Source organism: Schistocerca serialis, chromosome 3 (genome assembly GCF_023864345.2).
Source record: "Schistocerca serialis cubense isolate TAMUIC-IGC-003099 chromosome 3, iqSchSeri2.2, whole genome shotgun sequence".
NCBI classification, from domain to species: Eukaryota; Metazoa; Arthropoda; class Insecta; order Orthoptera; family Acrididae; genus Schistocerca; species Schistocerca serialis.
In genome coordinates, this window is record NC_064640.1 from 520,559,959 (window position 1) to 520,581,149 (window position 21,191).

A 21,191-nucleotide genomic window follows, 5' to 3' on the forward strand; every position below is an offset into this window, starting at 1 on the left:
CACCTACTCTACATGGTAGCTTGTTAAAATTGTAGAGCCGTCAAAAGACGCACGTATCTTTTTCTTTATTTCACGTGTTTCACTTAACCACCGCGAGTGTTTTCAGAACTATGGAAATACACTCCTGGAAATGGAAAAAAGAACACATTGACACCAGTGTGTCAGACCCACCATACTTGCTCCGGACACTGCGAAAGGGTTGTACAAGCAATGATCACACGGCACAGCGGACACACCAGGAACCGCGGTGTTGGCCGTCGAATGGCGCTAGCTGCGCAGCATTTGTGCACCGCCGCCGTCAGTGTCAGCCAGTTTGCCGTGGCATACGGAGCTCCATCGCAGTCTTTAACACTGGTAGCATGCCGCGACAGCGTGGACGTGAACCGTATGTGCAGTTGACGGACTTTGAGCGAGGGCGTATAGTGGGCATGCGGGAGGCCGGGTGGACGTACCGCCGAATTGCTCAACACGTGGGGCGTGAGGTCTCCACAGTACATCGATGTTGTCGCCAGTGGTCGGCGGAAGGTGCACGTGCCCGTCGACCAGGGACCGGACCGCAGCGACGCACGGATGCACGCCAAGACCGTAGGATCCTACGCAGTGCCGTAGGGGACTGCACCGCCACTTCCCAGCAAATTAGGGACACAGTTGCTCCTGGGGTATCGGCGAGGATCATTCGCAACCGTCTCCATGAAGCTGGGCTACGGTCCCGCAGACCGTTAGGCCGTCTTCCGCTCACGCCCCAACATCGTGCAGCCCGCCTCCAGTGGTGTCGCGACAGGCGTGAATGGAGGGACGAATGGAGACGTGTCGTCTTCAGCGATGAGAGTCGCTTCTGCCTTGGTGCCAATGATGGTCGTATGCGTGTTTGGCGCCGTGCAGGTGAGCGCCACAATCAGGACTGCATACGACCGAGGCACACAGGGCCAACACCCGGCATCATGGTGTGGGGAGCGATCTCCTACACTGGCCGTACACCACTGGTGATCGTCGAGGGGACACTGAATAGTGCACGGTACATCCAAACCGTCATCGAACCCATCGTTCTACCATTCCTAGACCGGCAAGGGAACTTGCTGTTCCAACAGGACAATGCACGTCCGCATGTATCCCGTGCCACCCAACGTGCTCTAGAAGGTGTAAGTCAACTACCCTGGCCAGCAAGATCTCCGGATCTGTCCCCCATTGAGCATGTTTGGAACTGGATGAAGCGTCGTCTCACGCGGTCTGCACGTCCAGCACGAACGCTGGTCCAACTGAGGCGCCAGGTGGAAATGGCATGGCAAGTCGTTCCACAGGACTACATCCAGCATCTCTACGATCGTCTCCATGGGAGAATAGCAGCCTGCATTGCTGCGAAAGGTGGATATACACTGTACTAGTGCCGACATTGTGCATGCTCTGTTGCCTGTGTCTATGTGCCTGTGGTTCTGTCAGTGTGATCATGTGATGTATATGACCCCAGGAATGTGTCAATAAAGTTTCCCCTTCCTGGGACAATGAATTCACGGTGTTCTTATTTCAATTTCCAGGAGTGTACAATGCGTTATACCACTTTACAACAAGAAAAGTTAACAGATTCAACATAGAACATGGTAGTTTACATTATGTGACCGAGGGCCACTCGTTACAAATAACGGGTTGTGTATAGCGTAGAATGGAATAGGTTGACTGTGTGCAGTTAACGTAAACTCTCTGGTCAAGGGCCTTCTATGCTTAAACAGCAAGTGTTACGTCTGCCACAGACGGCCCCTGCCAGGCAGACTACACTCAAGACACCCCTGTGTACCATATAACATACACAAGCAGTTGCAGGCGCAACCAAGAGGAAACCAATTCTTCAAAATACGAGGCCGGTTCAGAAAGTAAGCTCCGATTGATTGCCAATTTGAAACCACAGTGAACATCAGAAATGTTTTACTTGTAACAATTAGCTACACCTTTCAGCTACTTCTCTACGTAGTCGCCGTTCTGACTTAGACTTTTGTCATAGCGTTGTACCAACTTTTCAATAGCCTCATCATAGAAGGCAGCCGCCAGTGCTTTCCGCCAATTCTCCACGCTGGCCTACACCTCGTTGTCTGTGTCAAAATGTTGTTTTCAAAGACAGCGGTTCATGTGACCAGAGATGAAACTCAGGGGGAGACAATTGCGGACTGTATTGTGGGTAATCTAACATTTCCATTTGAAAACGATGCAGGAGCATCTTCATTGCCCCTGCAGAATGCGGCTGAGAATTGTCGTGAAGACGAAACAGCACGACAGTTATGTAATGTTAGCTGCATAGCTTCAGGCGAAATTTCTCACCAGGCCCTCGTACTTGGCGGCAGACACTATTTTCTAGACATCTTTACGCACTCACTGCGAGCTCAGAAATGAGAAGAGCGACGTGATGCTAACTGGGGTTATACTAGAGACACTACCTAACACATCTGTGCGAAGCTTTATCGGATTTTCATAGTCGTTTCCATTTCGCGACCGATCGGAGCTTACTTTCTGAACGCCCCTCGTAAACAGAACTTGCTAGAGACTAATGCGAACCTTTTTCTGCAGAGGTCGCCTCACAGACACAGGGAAAGTTGAAGTACTCCGCCGACCTCCGCCGGCTTTTTAAGGCCAGCGCAGCAGCAGTACAACCAGTTCCTCGCCGAGCTAGGACCAGCTCCGACGGACCTCACCGACGCTCTTGATGAATAGTCGTCTACATGTTATTTGTTTTCTTTGTGTGTATGTAGTGATTGCTCTAGAAGTGTAGTTCAGTTTCAGTAAACAATATTATACTGAGTGTTCTACAATACTGAGTATTATTCAGCAAGATATACTATTTCTTACTGTGTATTCTTACGTAATCTTTACGTAACACTGTAAATGTTCTATCTTCACTGTCGCTGAGATCGGTCTGCAACATCTGGTCTGTAAGTAATTGCTCTAGGTCCCGTGCGAGCACGCTAGTCAGCTTTCCTGCGACCAACGGTCGCTGTGTAAAAGTACTTGTTCTGGGGTCTCTCTCTCTCTCTCTCTCTCTCTCTCTCTCTCTCTCCATAGTCACAATCACCCTCCCGACTGAACTTTACACGCAGCAAATGTGTTGGCTATGGCCCTTGGCCAGTCGAGAAATGAAACATGTTCCAGCTGTCATTGAAATGTTTTATCCTCCTCTTTTCTCTTCTGTTGGGGAAAAATATACAGTGACGGAAAAAATCGCAACATCTAAAAGTAATTAATGTAAATGAAGTTTAGCGAATACATTTGACTATGTGAGATATTTTAGTGATTAACATTGCTAGATCACAGGTTAATGTAAGAGCGAGATAAGCCATTGCAAATATGAAATGCTGTACATTAGTAGCCGGCTTAACCATCAGAATGTTGAACGCAGGTATGAAAACGTGCATGCATCGTTTTGTACAAGTCCGGATGCTAGTTTGTGGGAGGTACGAGCACTTGTTCGATCTATATAGGGACGGTTAATGCTTTTTGTGCATGACGCAGGAGTTATCGTTCGATGATGGCCCATATGCGCTAGACTGAAGACAGACCTGGTGATCGCGCAGGCTAAGGTAACATGTCAACACTCTGCAGAACATCTTGGGCTACAACAGCAGTATGTGGGTGGGCGTTATCGTGTTGAAAAACAGCATATGTAATGCAGTTCATGAATGGCAGCACAACAGGTCGAAAAATAAGACAGACGTACAAATTTACAGTCAGTATTCGTGGGATAAACATAACAGTGCTCCTACTGTCATACGAAATCATCATCCGACACCATAAACCCACGTGTAGGTCCAGTATGGCCAGCACGTAAACAGGTTTATTGGAGCCCTCAGCTGGCCATCACAGTGCGATCAATGCCACCGAAGCAGAACCAGATTTCATCAAAAAACATAACAGACCTCCACCATGCCCTCCAATGGCCCCTCGCCTGGCACCACTGAAGTCGCAAATGGTGGTGGTTTGGGGCCAGTGAAATGCACACTACAGGGTGTCTGGCTCGGAGTTGTCCTTGACGTAACCGATTTGTAACAGTTCGTTGGATCACTGTGGTGCCACCGCTGCTCAGATTACTGCTTCAGAGACAGTACGATGCACCATTAGCCATGCACCGAACATTATGGTCTTCCCTCTTGGTAGTGCTACGTGGCATCTGGAGCAGCCCAGTCTCCTTGCGACCGCTCAGTCTCATGACCACCGCTACCAGCAGTCATGTACAGTGGCTACATTTCTGCCAAGTGTTTCTGCAGTATCGCAGAAGGAACGTCCACCCTCGACCTGTTACATGACCTCGTGTGAATTGTTGATAACGAAGTCGTTATCGCCTTAATGGCATCAGCTCACCACATCAATCTCCAAAGCAACCAACGTCACGACCGTCACAGCGAGTAACCAGATTTTCATCTTCATAATAACGCTACTAGCGCCATTCTTATGCGACTGGCGCGAAATTGAAACAAACTTCATCTTACAGATGTAGAAACACACCTATCGACTTTCTTTTATGTCACACAGCTCCTGCCTGTTGTGATTTTTCCTAACTCAGAGTATATACGCTTAGGTCCGTTCAGCAACAGCCCCAGTCCCGTTGCCATGATTTCATTCCTCAGTTTTTGTGCTCTTTCAAGGTGAGTATTTCCTCCAATAATATATCACTCACTGTCTCTAGTCTTCCAGTTTTCGGCAAATATTTTGAGATACGATACTTAATAGCAATGTCGGTCTGGTATACTCCGGGAATCATGAGCTGAGACCCCAGAAGTGGTGACGAAAGCCCGCGATTGCGCCAGGAGAACACTCCTCTGTCGGCGACTTACCACTATGGTGCTACGCTCGGTGCAGAGTCTAAGTGCCCATACACTGACAGCAAAATATACTGAGGTGACAAAAGTCATTGTATACCTCCTAATGTCGTGTGCGGTTTCCTTTTGCCCGGTATAGTGCAGCAACTCTACGTGGCCTGGACTCAACAAGTCGCTGGAAGACCTCTGAAGATATAGAGCTATGCTCCCTCCATAGCCGTCCATAATTGCGAAAGTGTTGCCAGTGTAGGAGCTTGTGCACGAACTGACTTCGCGATTACGTCCGATAAATGTTCGATGGGATTCACGGTGGGCAATCTTGGTGGTGAAATAATTCGATCGAACTGTCCAGAATGTTTTTCAAACAAACCGCGAATATTTGTCACCAAATGACATGGCGCATTGTCATCATAAAAATTTCATCGTTGTTTGGGAACATGAAGTCTGCAGATGGTCTCCAAGTAGCCGAACATAATTATTTCCAATGAATGATCGGTTCAGTTGGACCAGAGGACCCAGTCGATTCCATGTAAACACAGCTCACTCCATTAAAGAGTTGCCACCAGCTTACACGTTGCCTTGTTGACAACTTGGGTCCACGTCTCCGTGGGGTCTGCGCCATACTCAGGCCCTATCATCGGCTCTTACCAAATAAAGTCGGGACTCATCTGAAAAGGCTACGATTTTCTAGCCTCTATAGGCCCCCTGGCTCAGCAGCTGTTGTGGCTGAGCACCTGAAGGATAATTTGGAAAATATTTCAAGTAGATTTCCCCACCACGTTATAGTTCTGGGTGGAGATTTTAATTTGCCGGATATAGACTGGGAGACTCAAACATTCATAACGGGTGGCAGGGACAAAGAATCCAGTGAAATTTTTTTAAGTGCTTTATCTGAAAACTACCTTGAGCAGTTAAACAGAGAACCGGCTCGTAGCGATAATATATTAGACCTTCTGGTGACAAACAGACCCGAACTATTTGAAACAGTTAACGCAGAACAGGGAATCAGCGATCATAAAGCGGTTACTGCAACGATGATTTCTGCCGTAAATAGAAATATTAAAAAAGGTAGGAAGATTTTTCTGTTTAGCAAAAGTGACAAAAAGCAGATTTCAGAGTACCTGATGGCTCAACACAAAAGTTTTGTCTCAAGTGCAGATAGTGTTGAGGATCAGTGGACAAAGTTCAAAACCTCGTACAATATGTGTTAGATGAGTATGTGCCAAGCAAGATCGTAAGAGATGGAAAAGAGCCACCGTGGTACAACAACCGAGTTAGAAAACTGCTGCGGAAGCAAAGGGAACTTCACAGCAAACATAAACATAGCCAAAGCCTTGCAGACAAACAAAAATTACGCGAAGCGAAATGTGGTGTGAGGGGGGCTATGCGAGAGGCGTTCAATGAATTCGAAAGTAAAGTTCTATGTACTGACTTGGCAGAAAATCCTAAGAAATTTTGATCTTATGTCAAAGCGGTAGGTGGATCAAAACAAAGTGTCCAGACACTCTGTGACCAAAATGGTACTGAAACAGAGGATTACAGACTAAAGGCCGAAATACTAAATGTCTTTTTCCAAAGCTGTTTCACGGAGGAAGACTGCACTGTAGTTCCTTCTCTAGACTGTCGCACAGATGACAAAATGATACATATCGAAATAGATGACAGAGGGATGGAGAAACAATTAAAATCGCTCAAAAGAGGAAATACCGCTGAACCTGATGGGATACCAGTTTGATTTTACACAGAGTACGCGAAGGAACTTGCCCCTTTCTTGCAGCGGTTTACCGTAGGTCTCTAGAAGAGCGTTGCGTTCCAAAGGATTGGAAAAGGGTATAGGTCATCCCCGTTTTCAAGAAGGGACGTCGAACAGATGTGCAGAACTATAGACTTATAACTCTAACATCTATCAGTTGTAGAATTTTGGAACACGTATTATGTTCGAGTATAATGACTTTTCTGGAGACTAGAAATCTACTCTGTAGGAATCAGCATGGGTTTCGAAAAAGGCGATCGTGTGAAACCCAGCTCGCGCTATTCGTCTACGAGACTCAGAGGGCCACAGACACGGGTTCCCAGGTAAATGCCGTGCTTCTTGACTTCCGCAAGGCGTTCGATACAGTTCCCCGCAGTCGTTTAATGAACAAGGTAAGATCATATGGATTATCAGACCAATTGTGTGATTGTATTGTAGAGTTCCTAGATAATAGAACGCAACATGTCATTCTCAATGGAGAGAAGTCTTCCGAAGTAAAAGTGATTTCAGGTGTGCTGTAGGGTAGTGTTAGCACCGTTGCTATTCACAATATACATAAATGACCTTGTGGATGACATCGGAAGTTCACTGAGGCTTTTTGCGGGTGATGCTGTGGTATATCGAGAGGTTGTAACAATGGAAAATTGTACTGAAATGCAGGAGGACCTGCAGCGAATTGACGCATGGTGCAGGGAATGGCCATTGAATCTCAATGTAGACAAGTGTAATGTGCTGCGAATACATAGAAAGAAAGATCCCTTATCATTTAGCTACAATATAGCAGGTCAGCAACTGTAAGCGGTTAATTCCATAAATTATCTGGGAGTACGCATTAGGAGTGTTTTAAAATGGAATGATCATATAAAGTTGATCGTTCGTAAAGCAGATGCCAGACTGAGATTCATTGGAAGAATCCTAAGGAAATGCAATCCGAAAACAAAGGAAGTAGGTTACAGTACGCTTGTTCGCCCACTGCTTGAATACTGCTCAGCAGTGTGGAATCCGTACCAGATAGGGTTGACAGAAGAGATAGAGAAGATCCAACGGAAAGCAGCGCGCTTCGTTACAGGATCATTTAGTAATCGTGGAAGCGTTACGAAGATGATAGATAAACTCCAGTGGAAGACTCTGCAGGAGAGACGCTCAGTAGCGCGGTACGGGCTTTTTTTAAAGTTTCGATAACATACCTTCACCGAGGATTCAAGCAGTATATTGCTCCCTCTTACGTACATATCGCGAAGAGACCATGAGGATACAGTCAGGGAGATTAGAGCCCACACAGAGGCATACCGACAATTCTTCTTTCCACGAACAATACGAGACTGGAATAGAAGGGAGAACCGATAGAGGTACTCAAGGTACCCTCCGCCACACACCGTCAGGTGGCTTGCGGAGTATGGATGTAAATGTGGATGTAGATGTCTAACCGATATGGTGACGAGCCCAGGAGAGGCGCTGCAGGCGATGTCGTGCAGTTAGGAAAGACACTCGCTCCAGTCATCTGCTGCCATAACCCATTGACGCCGCATTTCTCCGCACTGGCCTGACGGGTACGTTCGATGTACGTCCCATCTCGATTACCGCGGCTATTTCGCGCAGTGTTGCTTGACTGTTAGCACTGACAACTCAATGCAAACGCCACTTCTCTCGGTCGTTAAGTGATGGTCGTCGGCCACTGCATTGTCTGTGGTGAGGGAACTTCCAATGCGTCTAGCGCCAACTACCATTCCGCTTTCAAAGTGAACCTTTTCACATGATACACCTGATTACAAATGACAACTCCTCAAATACACTGCCCTTTTATGACTTGTGTACACGATACCACCGTCATCTGTATATGTGTATATCGCTGTCCCACGACTTCTGTCATCTTGTTTATATTGTCGACTCGAAAATAGCGCAGTGGAATGTTGCAGATACATTTAACTGTGTCGACCCTGGGAGCTTGCGTATCTTTTCTGTAGCGACGTGATGATGTGCTGCAGGAGGGCGCGACGTCGGCACTGCAGGAGGCAGTGGGCGACGCGGTGAGCCTGGCGGCGTCAGTGCCGCAGCACCTGCAGCGCCTGTCCGTCACCAACGACTCCGCCTCAACTGACGGTCAGGGCACGCTGCACTGCTGCCTCTTGCTTACACTCCTCATTGTGCTGCGCATGATCGCCAACCGCCTGGGATACTTCCAACCCGCCGTGACATGCGTCAGGAAGCGGCCCAAGCATTGAAATTTTCCTTTTTCTCGGTCATGTTTACTTATTCGTCGTTTGCACTAGGACTAGCTTCATTAGGCTCTGTATTTCTTAACTCTTAGAATACGTGCTATGAAATAGCTTGTAATAAGACATGCATTGCACAGTTATAAAGCTAGCAGTCTTGCTATTGTAAGTGATTTATCATGTATCTGCTTAAGATTGCCTTGTAGAGGATGCCATAGTTTTCTTCCTAGTATGCTTCTTTTGTGAAAAGTTATTCGAGATATTTTTTTCCTGCAATAACTATACATACCTACCTCTAATGTAATGTACAGGCTGACAATAAGAAATGGTAACTTCTCAAATATACTCTTAAACTAGAAGCATTACGAAAAAATAAACTTATTAGCAACCCGCCCTGGATTCACACCTGTAGCACTAATTATCTACGTCAGAAGGACTTGTCTGGTGTAGCGGTAATAAATAACATCTACAAACTTTCCTCGTCAGTCAGTTGTTGTGTGAAAATTCGGCAGAATTCTTATAGTAGTTCCAGAGATTATCCTCCATACAAAGACTGAAAAACGCGGCGATGTGTGGATCCTATCAGAAATATAATCATTATGACTTGTCCTTAAGAGGACGTTACTTTGAATTTAAATTGTTGGCAAATTGCATCCAATATCCTCTAGGTATTGATCCAGTCTGCCACAGAAATTACTTATTGCTTCTTACATATCCCAGACCGTGATTTCCGCCATATTATTATTCACTTTCTTTAGAATATGGCACAACTACAGAATTTATCGATTCTCTTCAGAGTCTGTAATCCCCGACCACTTTCCTCAGTCCACAGTCTGTTTTGCGGACACATGACGCCATAAAGCAAAAAGGTTACCTTTTTTGTCCGCGCTACTTTAAAAATATCTTTCTTTAAATCGTTTTTATAGCAAAAGCACAATTCGTGCCACTTCCATTCCTTCGTGACTACAAAATATCATCTGCTCGTGGTCAATGTTCCCCAGTGCATCAAACCGCACATGCATCTCAAGACAGATGGAATCATCACGTATGCAGGAAATTTAGGCCACACTTACCAAATGTGGAAATGATTACATTGGTTTTTGTGACACCCCTTAAAGATTTACGTATTCATTATGTCAAGTCAGAAGTACTCTCCGCTTTAGTTCCCAATATATAACTCATATGATCAGATTTATGGCGGGCACTGGAATGTTTAGCACCGGTCTCCGACGAAAAGTGTCATGTGGAGCCGGCCGCTGGTTGCCGAGCGGTTCTGGCGCTACAGTCTGGAACCGCGCGACTGCTACGGTCGCAGGTTCGAATCCTGCCTCGGGCGTGGATGTGTGTGTTGTCCTTAGGTTAGTTAGGTTTAAGTAGTTCTAAGTTCTAGGGGACTTATGACCTCAGCAGTTGAGTCCCATAGTGCTCAGAGCCATTTGAACTATTTTTTTTTGTCATGTGGAAAGCTTTGAACAGCCTGAGGACAGCGAGATTACTACAGGTTTTGGTCGATGCCGTTTCAAACCTGCCGCGTGGCTAGAACAAACGGTATACTGTATGCTCCAAAGGCTTTCACTTTCCAGGCAACTTGGACCAGGAAATTCCAGTGGGCGATGTCATACACTTCATTATGTATATCTCTTATACTACCTTCCAACAAGGCAATCTCCGCAAGAACGGCGTTCGGAAAGCCAACATCTTGTACGTGAAATGATTTTTTCTTGGCTTAAGCGTTTTCCAGGCATTCATCGACATAATGCCAAATATCCAAAAGTGAACTGATTAGAAATAAGGACTCATTTCTCTCTAGCCGTTTTCGTTATTTTGTCGTGATTAACATGAATGAGGAGCGATGATCTATGATTTTATACCCTTACCTGATTGTCATTTATAACGCCGACCATGTCATCGCAACTATCGATTATCCAAGACAAGGTTGAAGTGTTACTGATGATCCAGGTGTCAAATCTGCAAAATTGGATGCACACTTGCGATATGTATGTTGCATTCTCTTTAGACGCTTTTATGCTGTCTCATTGTCTCTAAAGAGCTGTAACATGGGAAGCACGGAGAGCATGTTGGATGCTGGCCAGTAGCCTCGTTCTAAAACACAAACTGCACGCGATTAATAACTGGGTTCTTTAATCATGAACTAAAATCTACTTAAATTAAGTTTCCATGGGCTGCGGTACAAGCTCCTCGTCTGTATGGTCCACATAGCCTCAAAGCTGTTGAAGTATAGTCCTCTATGTTCACTATAATGTTATAGCGATATATAACTTTACTGTGACAGTCGTAGCACAGCGTAACTTTCCAAAATGTTTGCGTATATGGTGCATTTCACTATCGCGTAGGGTTAACGTTTCCCATGTTGCAGGTGTAAAGCTGCGTTAAGTTTGCAAAATGTGCATGTACATGTTTCGATATCAGTATGGTGTCGTCAGAGAAGGATGATCCAGTTATGACATACTTCAGTAGGTAACACCACGCATTCACGTCCTACTCGTTCATGACATGCGGATTTTTATTGCAAGAACTTCTGTATTTGTCCTTGTGCACATTCCCACAGGCATGTAATATGACCAGGTCTGAAAGAATTATTTGCAGTTAACCTTGCATAGTTGCAGCGTAATTTTGAGTACAGTTGTCGTCGGCATGTCGATCAACTAGAAGAACTGTTTGAAGCAGTTACTATTTGTGAAACAGCAGACCCAAGCCTTTGTGTACGACGGTATTGCTCATGGACTTTTGCATATCCAGCTGCACAGCGGTAGTAATAGTGGATCTCTTCTGATTTCTTACAAAATGAATCTGAACGTAATCGATGTCATGCTTTTTATATTTTTTGCTATTGTGATTCAACTTTTCTAATTTGACGAAATAGCTAGTGCTAGTACGTGGCGAGTGGGAAGAGACTTTCCATGATTATTACCACAACAACACAATTATTATTATTATTATTTTACTATGATGTCAGAAACACCTTTTTACGCTGCTAAACACCACAAATGAAACATAAAGAAAGTATGACAAAATTGTCAACTAATACGTTGCAACATCAAGCGTATTGAGCCTGGCGTCGAACAGTCCATACCGAGTACGGAAAAAAAAAATCGAGCACATTTTTCATGGTATTGTTTTGACAGCGCTCCCACTCGATGTTGAGATCGACGTAGCCCCAGCCCGCTGTTTTGTTTATGGACCTGCTTGCTCCTGTCCTCAGGCTGTTCAAAGCTTTCCACATGACAAAAAAAATGGTTCAAATGGCTCTGAGCACTATGGGACTCAACTGCTGAGGTCATAAGTCCCCTAGAACTTAGAACTACTTAAACCTAACTAACCTAAGGACAACACACACATCCACGCCCGAGGCAGGATTCGAACCTGCGACCGTAGCGGTCGCGCGGTTCCAGACTGTAGCGCCAAAACCGCTCGGCCACCAGCGGCCGGCTCCACATGACACACTTTTCGTCGTAGACCGGTGCTAAACATTCCAAAATGTCATTCGTCCCATAGTTTTGGGGACAATTTGCTTTAAACGACCGTACTCAATCCACTTCAGGTTATTCAGTTAGTTCATGTGATGTTCGCAGGGAGCCTTTCTTAGACTTCAGTAACTGAAGTAGAGGAATATTTCCATGAGGTGGATGCACTTTTTCACATTCTTGAAGCACAGTTACGTTCCTCGTCATTCCTTGCGAAGACTTTTGCATCCTAACTCTGTTACTATCTCAAAAAAACTCATTTTTTTCATACATTCCCAGGCAGCGTGTATTTTGTGATCAGTTGTTACTGGTGCGGCGTACTCTCCTGGTAGACAATACGAGTAAACGATGGAATTCGATCTAAATTATCTTCCACGCATTACCCCAGCAATACATAAAATGTAGCTTACATCGACGGATTGGCGTCCGGAAGGTACTATTACGCTTATGGCATCTTATAATAATACTGACGGCAGAGATTTGATTATATTTGACTTTCTGTAAAAAAAATAGTGTGCTAAAACGGCATTTGAATCCGGTACCTACATAACCATTTGCGCTACCAAGACGCATCTGTCGAACCAACTCAGGCTCTCAGCACGCAACAAGCCTCTCTACATATCTTCCAAACATCGGCCATACTTCTCTGAATTTAGTTTTTATGCAAATATATGTCAAGTAAATCTCACACGCTCCTGACAGTTCACTCAGGATGCGGTAAATACTTTGCTCGACAGTACAATGGGATATCTATTTTTTGTACTCTTCAATCGTCAGTTACATAACATTTACCTCACCTGTGTTTACTTCCCTCACATTACAATAATTGCCATAACGTAACAATACCTCCTACATTTGACAATAATAAAAATAGTTCCATCTATGGGAGTAGTACTTTCTGTCCAGCCCTGAGTTTCTGGTGTATCATTATTACTTAGTAATAACCTCAAAATTTCTCCTCCTTTCCAATAATTAATTGAAAAACCACCTAACATACTCCACGAACTGCAAAAACTTTGACTATTACATCGGAAATAATAGTACTATTTTTGCAATACAGCTGAGTTATTTTTTCAGTTTTGTCACGATGCAGCTACATTTCTCAGTAATCGTAATTTGCACAGGTTTCTCAGTACATAAAATGAGGAATAAATGCATGTTTGAAGCGGAAATAAACTACAATATTTTCTCACGAATTTATTTCCCTACTCTCTTCCTCTCAATGCTAGCGTTGTCCAATGTCTACATGAAACACAACATTGCTGGAATACAACTATCATCTCCTCAATGAATGCCTCGAATTATACAGTAAGTGTTCGTCTCGGGGAAAAAATAGTTCTTCTTTATTTAATGAACCTCTTTCCTTAGTAGTTGCTAATCCTAACATTCCCTCAGTTACAATTTAGCTCCAGTGACAATCGAAATCGGTTAAAATATTTTGCCAAACCACTCCTTTGATTCTGTCATTACCAACGGACACGAATTTCCTGCCCTGTGAATGCGAGAACAGAAGTTTCAGCGGTCTAGACTCGGTCGGCCGCGAACCATTCCTTTTCATTTAGCTGGAGACTTTGTTTGTCTGAGGATCGAGACTCGCTAGGTGTTTACACTGGCCTCCTAAACCGAGTTAGTGCTACTGCCCTTTCATTTTCACTTCCCCAGCCAAGGTGCGTGCCTGAATTGCTGTCGCCGGAGAGGGAGTATCATTCTTCTGCAATCCCTCAAAGATACTCGATTCAAATACTTACTGATATCAGCTGTCTACAGCCATTTATAAATGAAGACCGTTTTGCAAGTAAATGCCACATAGAGAAGATATCTCCTCACTTCTATTATACGACGTAATATAGTAAAGGTCGCTGGCTCCAGGCGACAATATCCCTCCAAATTACATTGAAGAAAAATCTATAAAATCCGAAAAAGCTTAGCGTTTATTATATTAAAAGTGCCATCGCTGCTTTGATGTATCTAGGTAAACTCAGGCTGACGACTCCCACAGATGGAACTATTTTTCTTAATTGTCAAATGTAGGAGATATTGTTACCGTTATGGCAATTATTGTAATGTGAGGGGAGTAAACACAGATGAGGTAAGTGTTGTTGAGACCAAACTGCTCCGAGACCTAGGTCATTCATTTACGTCTTACGCCTGAAAACTGCGAGAAACGCACGTTGCTTTTATCAGAGAGAGGCACGGAAAAATCTATTTGGCAACCACTTCTATAATTCGGTTAGAACCACTGATGGCACAGTAATTTAACAACAGTATCTATTCATATATCTCCGACACATGTCAAAGTTTGCAGTTAGCTATAACAGACTATTTTTGTCTTTGGATATGATGTCATCAATTATTCTGGTCCTGTTGAATAGTTGGCTATTATTTATTCTGGCTACACAGCGATTACAGTGCTAGAGACAGAAAGTAAGTGGTCATGTAACGTTAGTATCAATTATATTAATACTTTAAGACAAAAACATGATGTCAGCAATGTTTTCACTCCCGAGAGAAGTCCTTCGCTAATGACATTAAATAAGAGGTGTAAAGAAGATAGGCTGGATTAAGAGAACTTCACACAATGCCATTGTAAAGAATGAGACAAGTTAGTGGAATGAACTAGCTATTGGACGTCAGAGTGCGCTTTTGTAGAGATACAGGAACGTGACCAAAGGTACACGAGCACTCTCGCGCTTAGGTGACATAAACAGAAAGGAACCGTTGGGTAAGAAGGATGGTGCTGATAACTCGGTTTCAAAGAAGAACTAACAGAAAAGTGTAAAAGTAAGAAACAAGTAATAGATGGAAGCAAGGGGCAGAGAAGTATAGTAAAGAGGAAACCGTTGCGGACGAAGTAAGAGTGAATTATAAGTAACACTGTTACTGATCACGAGGAATTAAAACTGGCTCGAGAAACTGAGGATTCAGCTTAGAATTCTTAAAAAGTTGAAACCTTGTAAGCCATGGAATCACAAGCTATGTCAAACATAAATTACAGATAGAAAAGAAAAGAGACTTGAAAAGCTCCACCTTTTGGATCAGCAATATGGTATTGTAAGCAACGCATCCTGAAAACTTCTTGTCCACTGTTTCAACTAGAATGGACAATTGCAAAATGATAAATGTCCTTAAAAGCAATGTATTATTTTTCTGTTATATACAAAAACTGCCACGTTCTCACTGAAAATTACTGTTTGCTAACGAAGGGGCCACAACGAGAAACGATGACATGACGCTTGGGGGAAATATCAGTAATGACAAAGTCTAAGACGTTGTGATATAAATCTCTACCCAGATCATATAGCTTTCCAAAGGCTTAATTCTAGAGTGTGACTCTCTTCCGTTCACGAAAGTTTGTCATTATTCTCTGACTACCTCCACCTCTTCCCATCCCCACTCCACTCGCAACCACCCACCCAACCACCCACCCACCCACCCACACACACACACATGCACGCACATACTTCTTCTCCTTCTTCCTTCTTCTACTTTTAACAGTCTAAAAGGTGGATCGCTCTGAATTATCTGACCTTCATCAGTAATACGTAATACTTTAGAATTCTTCTGTATTTTATTACAATAAAAAGACTGTTACAATGATTTTTCTGTTTATAACGGCAATGTGGCACAAAGATGTTAGTTTTTTCGTAACACATCGGTTGTCGAATCATAAAACAAACTGTACACACGCCGTTAAAGCAAAGATGACACACAGAAAGTTTCAGTAGTGAAAGGAAGCGAAATCTCACTCGGATTAGACCTATTTTCTGTTTCATAGAGTCTGTAGTTTTAGACGTTTACGTAGAAGTTCGTATTTCTGCTACAAAGTTACAGGTAAACATGTCTGTATCAGTCTTACGACTGTAACAGATATCTATCATGGTACATAGCTTTAAATGACGTAGTGGAGTTCACTCACAGGAGAGCCAAAGAACTCGATAGTTATTTGTCATATATGCACTTAAAAAGTGGCAAAGTGGCCATTAGGTAGAAATAGTTTCCTTTAACTTTTAGATACTGTAGCTGAATATTTATTTTACTAATTATTGGTTCAAACTAGTATTACATGGTTTCCAAAGGCCTAACAAAGTAGAGAGCAGAACGTATTGTAAATAAAACATATTTTTTATAGAGGAATAATATTTTTCAAAATAAGAATGTATTCATGGTAGTTTAATACGTAGTTGGATTTCGTATGTCTTCGTGTGTTTAGATCGTTACTGCTGTAGTTATTTGCCATAAGACGAAGAGGTATCACCCAAACGTGCCTTCACTTGTTAGTGAGTGTAGGTACTCTGTAGATATGTTGGTAATAGATATTGTCTAGTTTTGAAAAAAGCCGAATAATGTACTAACTACTTATGAATTACAAAGACATAATTTCTTATAGTGTAATAGACTTATTCAGTACCTTATTTTAACTGTTGTGCTATGAGAGCTCTGGAAGACACTATCTGACTGCAGAAGTGGCTCCAGAAACATTGTCTTGCTCTTTATTAATCATACTCAGGGTCTTCGAACAAGAACTGAACGAATATCGTGTTTTTCTTTGGGGCTTAACTGTTGACAAGAGAGAGTGTATACCAGTGAGATCTTCATCAATAAACCTCGAGGTTTATCACACAGGGAACAAGTATATTGATTTGTCGACAGAATGAACACTTAAAGCTTGGCAACCTACGTAGTCCTTTTCAACAGGAGCAGTAGCAAGACCACTGGCTTTTCACAGACGTTTGTATTTATTTCCATACTCATCCGAGAGAGCGCGACAGCTAATTTACAGATCAAATTGACCAAGAGCGTCGTCTGCATAAATTGCCGTCGTGTGCGTGATCGGTAACAATACAATTTCATTGAGTGGACACTAAAAAGATGCGCCAGTCACATTTATCCGTTACTTTTTACAGGTGAAAATCCGTTCAGTTGGTTTTGAAAAGTTATAAAAGTTATAAAATTTAGGGTACAATTAGTACAATGAAATTCTGTCACAATATAAGGTTGTAAGCATCAAAATATTGTACATGTAGTAATGTATTCTAGAATTTGATTAGGTAAAAGTAGGACATGATTAACAGCATTGTGCAGTGTTGTAACCTTTCAAAATGTTGTAAATGTAGTACTGTATTCTAGAATTTGATTATGTGAAACTGGGACATGTCTGACAGCATTGTGCATTGAGTATATATAACTGTTTGGAAATACTATTTGTTTTAATGCATCCATTTTCACTCTGTTAACATATAAATTGCACTGCATATTGTCATGATATTAACTGTCATTATAGTCACTTTTGACCCAATATATCTACATTACTATTATATCATTCTTATTTACTCTGTGCATGCTGGTAAGTATAAATATATTATTAATGCAACTATTCTGTTTGAAGAAGCTTTTTATTATTCTCTAGTGTAGCTTGTAGCAAGACCATAAGAAAGGCAACTGTTTATGGCAAAATAGTCAAGGGAAGATATCATCACTTCATAACATTTTTTATTAGAAAACTTTTATGGTCGTCTCTATACATACTCTTGGTTTCAGTCTAGTTCCTTTTATGCTGTTCATAAATTCACATCCCCAACACATCGCTGTCCCATTTGATGCCACATTACACTGTGAGTATGACTAACTTCTTATCAGTTCATTTAGTACTGTATTTCAGAGTATACTTTCCCTCATCATTTGATAAAAAAATATGATGTTTATAAATTATTGGTATTACTTCTTTCGACTGCAAGTATTACAAAACTCTACAAACCACATCTGCGCTTAAAATTTAAAATACTATAGCTCTTTAATATTCCTTTTGTTTCAACGTAAGCCACTGAATGTCAGAATTTATTAAATTCGTTTCAGCAGTTTACAGTTTTATTGAGATTGCGTTATTAAATTAATTTTGGTCAGTGGCGGTTTAAGGATGTGTTATAAATATTCTAGGTCACGTCCGATAGCTATTCTGTCTGTTTATAAATGTTCCTATCGTAAATGTATTAAACATATAGTTATTAGTTAAATACCTGTATTTTACTAATTTCCAGATTCTCGAAGGCATGACGTGTGCAACTAAATGGTTTACCAAAGTATGCAATAAATTGCAAAAACCGTCGAAGTTGCAATACTAATTTCCTTTATTGATGACTCGTTTCGAGCCCTAAGCTCATTATCAAATGATCCACTAAGAAACGCAATACCATACATTACGACAGCCATATGAGTGTTGGTTTTAGTAAAACACACGGAAACTAGTGAAGAACCTGAACCTCAGGTGAAAGAGGTCCAATCCTGCATTACTTTACGTGTGTTTAACTGAAACGAAAAGCACATGGCTGTCGTAAAGGATGCTGTTGCATAGCTTAATGGATGATTTGGTAATGAGTTTATGGATCGAAACAAGTCATCAATAAAGGAAGTTAATATTGCAGCTTCGATGGCATTTTTTTGCAATTTATTACATGATTTGGTAGACAGATCTTTTAATGTGACAATATATTAAAATTTCCACTTGCTGAGGTAAGTGACAATACACTTGATAAGTCCTTACATTCCATATGCCTTGCAGTAAAATGTGTATATATACCTATTACACTTTCTTACAGTCAAAATAACAATAATAATAATAAATGTAAGCATCTACAACCATACCTCGAATCTGGGCACGACCTGAGGACGAAGAGACTGCCTTCAAATAACTTGAGACACTCAAAGAATGTGCTTCACTGAACCGACAGGCCTTGAAAAAATCTCACAGCAGAATCGCTTCCTAAAAGTCAAAAAACATTAAGGTTAGCCTAAAAATCTCTGTAACAAAAAGCCCATGTCTAGACAGGCAGAAATTTGGCACCACGACACAGTCATAAAAACAACAGTCCTCTAGAAAAGCGAAGCACTGACACTTAACAGAAAACACGAGCTTGAAGAAATCAAGAAAGAACAATGAAACATCGTTAGAAAACTGTTAGGAGCCAGACATACCCAAGACTGTTACAAGCTACTACCAATCAAAACAACAGAAAATGTTCCGAACATCAAAAATAACGTTAAGAATAGGCGAATGAATTTCTTTGACAGTCTCAGCAAATTATCAGAGAAGCGACTGACAAAAGGAATAATAGACTATGTAATATCACTTAAAGTACGTGTATCAGTATGTCTGGAAATTCAACCCCTATGGAACTTAAAAAGGAAATGAAAAGTTTTATGAAATTATTTTATTATGAAATCATTTTCCATGCTAAATCCATGAAAATCTGTTTTTGGCTTCTCCTTTAGAAATAAAAAATACTTGTTTCATTGTTTTTGGAAAGCCAACCTCTAAGTGGGTAAAATAGGTGATCGAAACTTTTAAGCAAATATTTCGTTATATTAAAAAACTTATGAAGCTAAATCTATTAAAACTGATTTTCCACTTCTCGGTTAGATAAAAAGAAATATGTGTTAGGGGATGAAAGTTTATACGAAAATATCACCAGAAGAACGTAAAAGGCATAGTAAACAAAAACCATAACTACCAGTTATGATTAAAATAAGAACCATTGGAACGAGGAGTTCAAAGGAATATTCATATTCAGAAACTTGGTGGTTTTGCGATATTAACTGGGTACAGGCAGCTTAATCGAACTTAAATATTAAATTCACGAAGTTTTGTGTGTGTGTGCTGTGTCAATGATCAGAGTACAAAAATGCTTAGACAGAAAGGAGATAGCAACGCTTTCTTTTTAACGGGATGAATGAAAACGACACTGCACGAAACAGAGGTAGTTTGGTCAATCATGGGTATCACTTTGCTGCGTTGAACATGAATCATCATATCTATCTCTTTTGGTACTTTGTACTGAATTTCACAAAAAATAAAAATAAAAAAGTTGTACAGCATTGTAGGGTACTAAGTAACATATCAAATCAGTATACAATAAGTGGTGCATGAAGTAACTAAAACTGAAAGTAAGAACTACAGGTTTTGTAGCAGAAAAATATGTAAGTCACATGGAGCACAGGAAAGCATTTGGCAGCAGTCGCCTGTTTTCACTCTGTAAATCAGGTGTCTAAATACAGATTCATTGTTGTGTCACACAATTTGTGTCTATTCAGAATGACGTGTCACACGGTCCAGCAGCAGACAGATGATAAACTGTCTGAGACTTACCCTCTCACTCAGAATCGTTTTTCAACAGCCCAATTTCATTGCAGATTTTAGTGTGTTAATACGTGGACAATCCAGAAGATTGCAAGGAATGCATCTGCATGGAGAATGACATCACAGGCGACCCTTCAGGTGTGCTGTGCAGGTCAGAGGAACTGGACGCACTCGCTGTTGTCGTCTTGCATAGTCGGCGGCAGCGAATAACCCACATGTCTGAGGAAGAGAATATTTACAACTCAACAAGATATCAAGTTGGCAAATTCTATGAGATAATATACTGTAACAAGCTAAGCATTATTCTGGAATGCTTTTATAAGATATATGGCCTTGTGAGTGCGTGACTTTTAGTGTGAAAGAAACAAGGGGATTTTATAGAAGAACAAAGAAAGTTGCTGACAAATAATTCAATTTTCAGGGTGTAGGATTTTATTTGTCCATGAAATGTAATGACATGACCAGGGCGAACATTTCTGAACGTCAGTGGATACTAGAGACTTAGGTGTACTTCTTCTGTGAGACACTACACTAACTATGCTGCTATGTCTGGTGTCAGGCGCTTCAAGTTCTGCTAGAGTGTCGCTCAAGCCTTTGGACATGAGTGTAAGTAAAGTTCGTCTGATAGTCATCCCTACTGACACCTGGAATAGTACTGCTAGGGTGTATAGATATATGGAACAGCCTTTGCCTCTTGTCTCTTGTTCGCCCTGGTCATGTCATTACCACTAGTCCTCAACGACTGAAGGAAGTAAGATTGAAGTTTAATGTCCTTTCGAAGATGCAGCTGTTAGAGATGTAACACTGGTTCGG

The 21,191-nt window shown here is 41.9% G+C and overlaps 1 protein-coding gene across 1 annotated transcript in view; it reads left to right on the forward strand.

Moving 5' to 3' along the window:
* The window catches only part of LOC126470973 (angiotensin-converting enzyme-like), a 186,060-nt gene that overhangs the window by 147,232 nt on the left and 17,637 nt on the right, over positions 1-21,191 (forward strand). Inside the window, exon 6 of the mRNA XM_050099019.1 lies at positions 8,535-8,649. Within this exon, the coding sequence (XP_049954976.1) occupies positions 8,535-8,649 (115 nt within the window). The remainder of the gene's footprint in view (positions 1-8,534; positions 8,650-21,191) is intronic.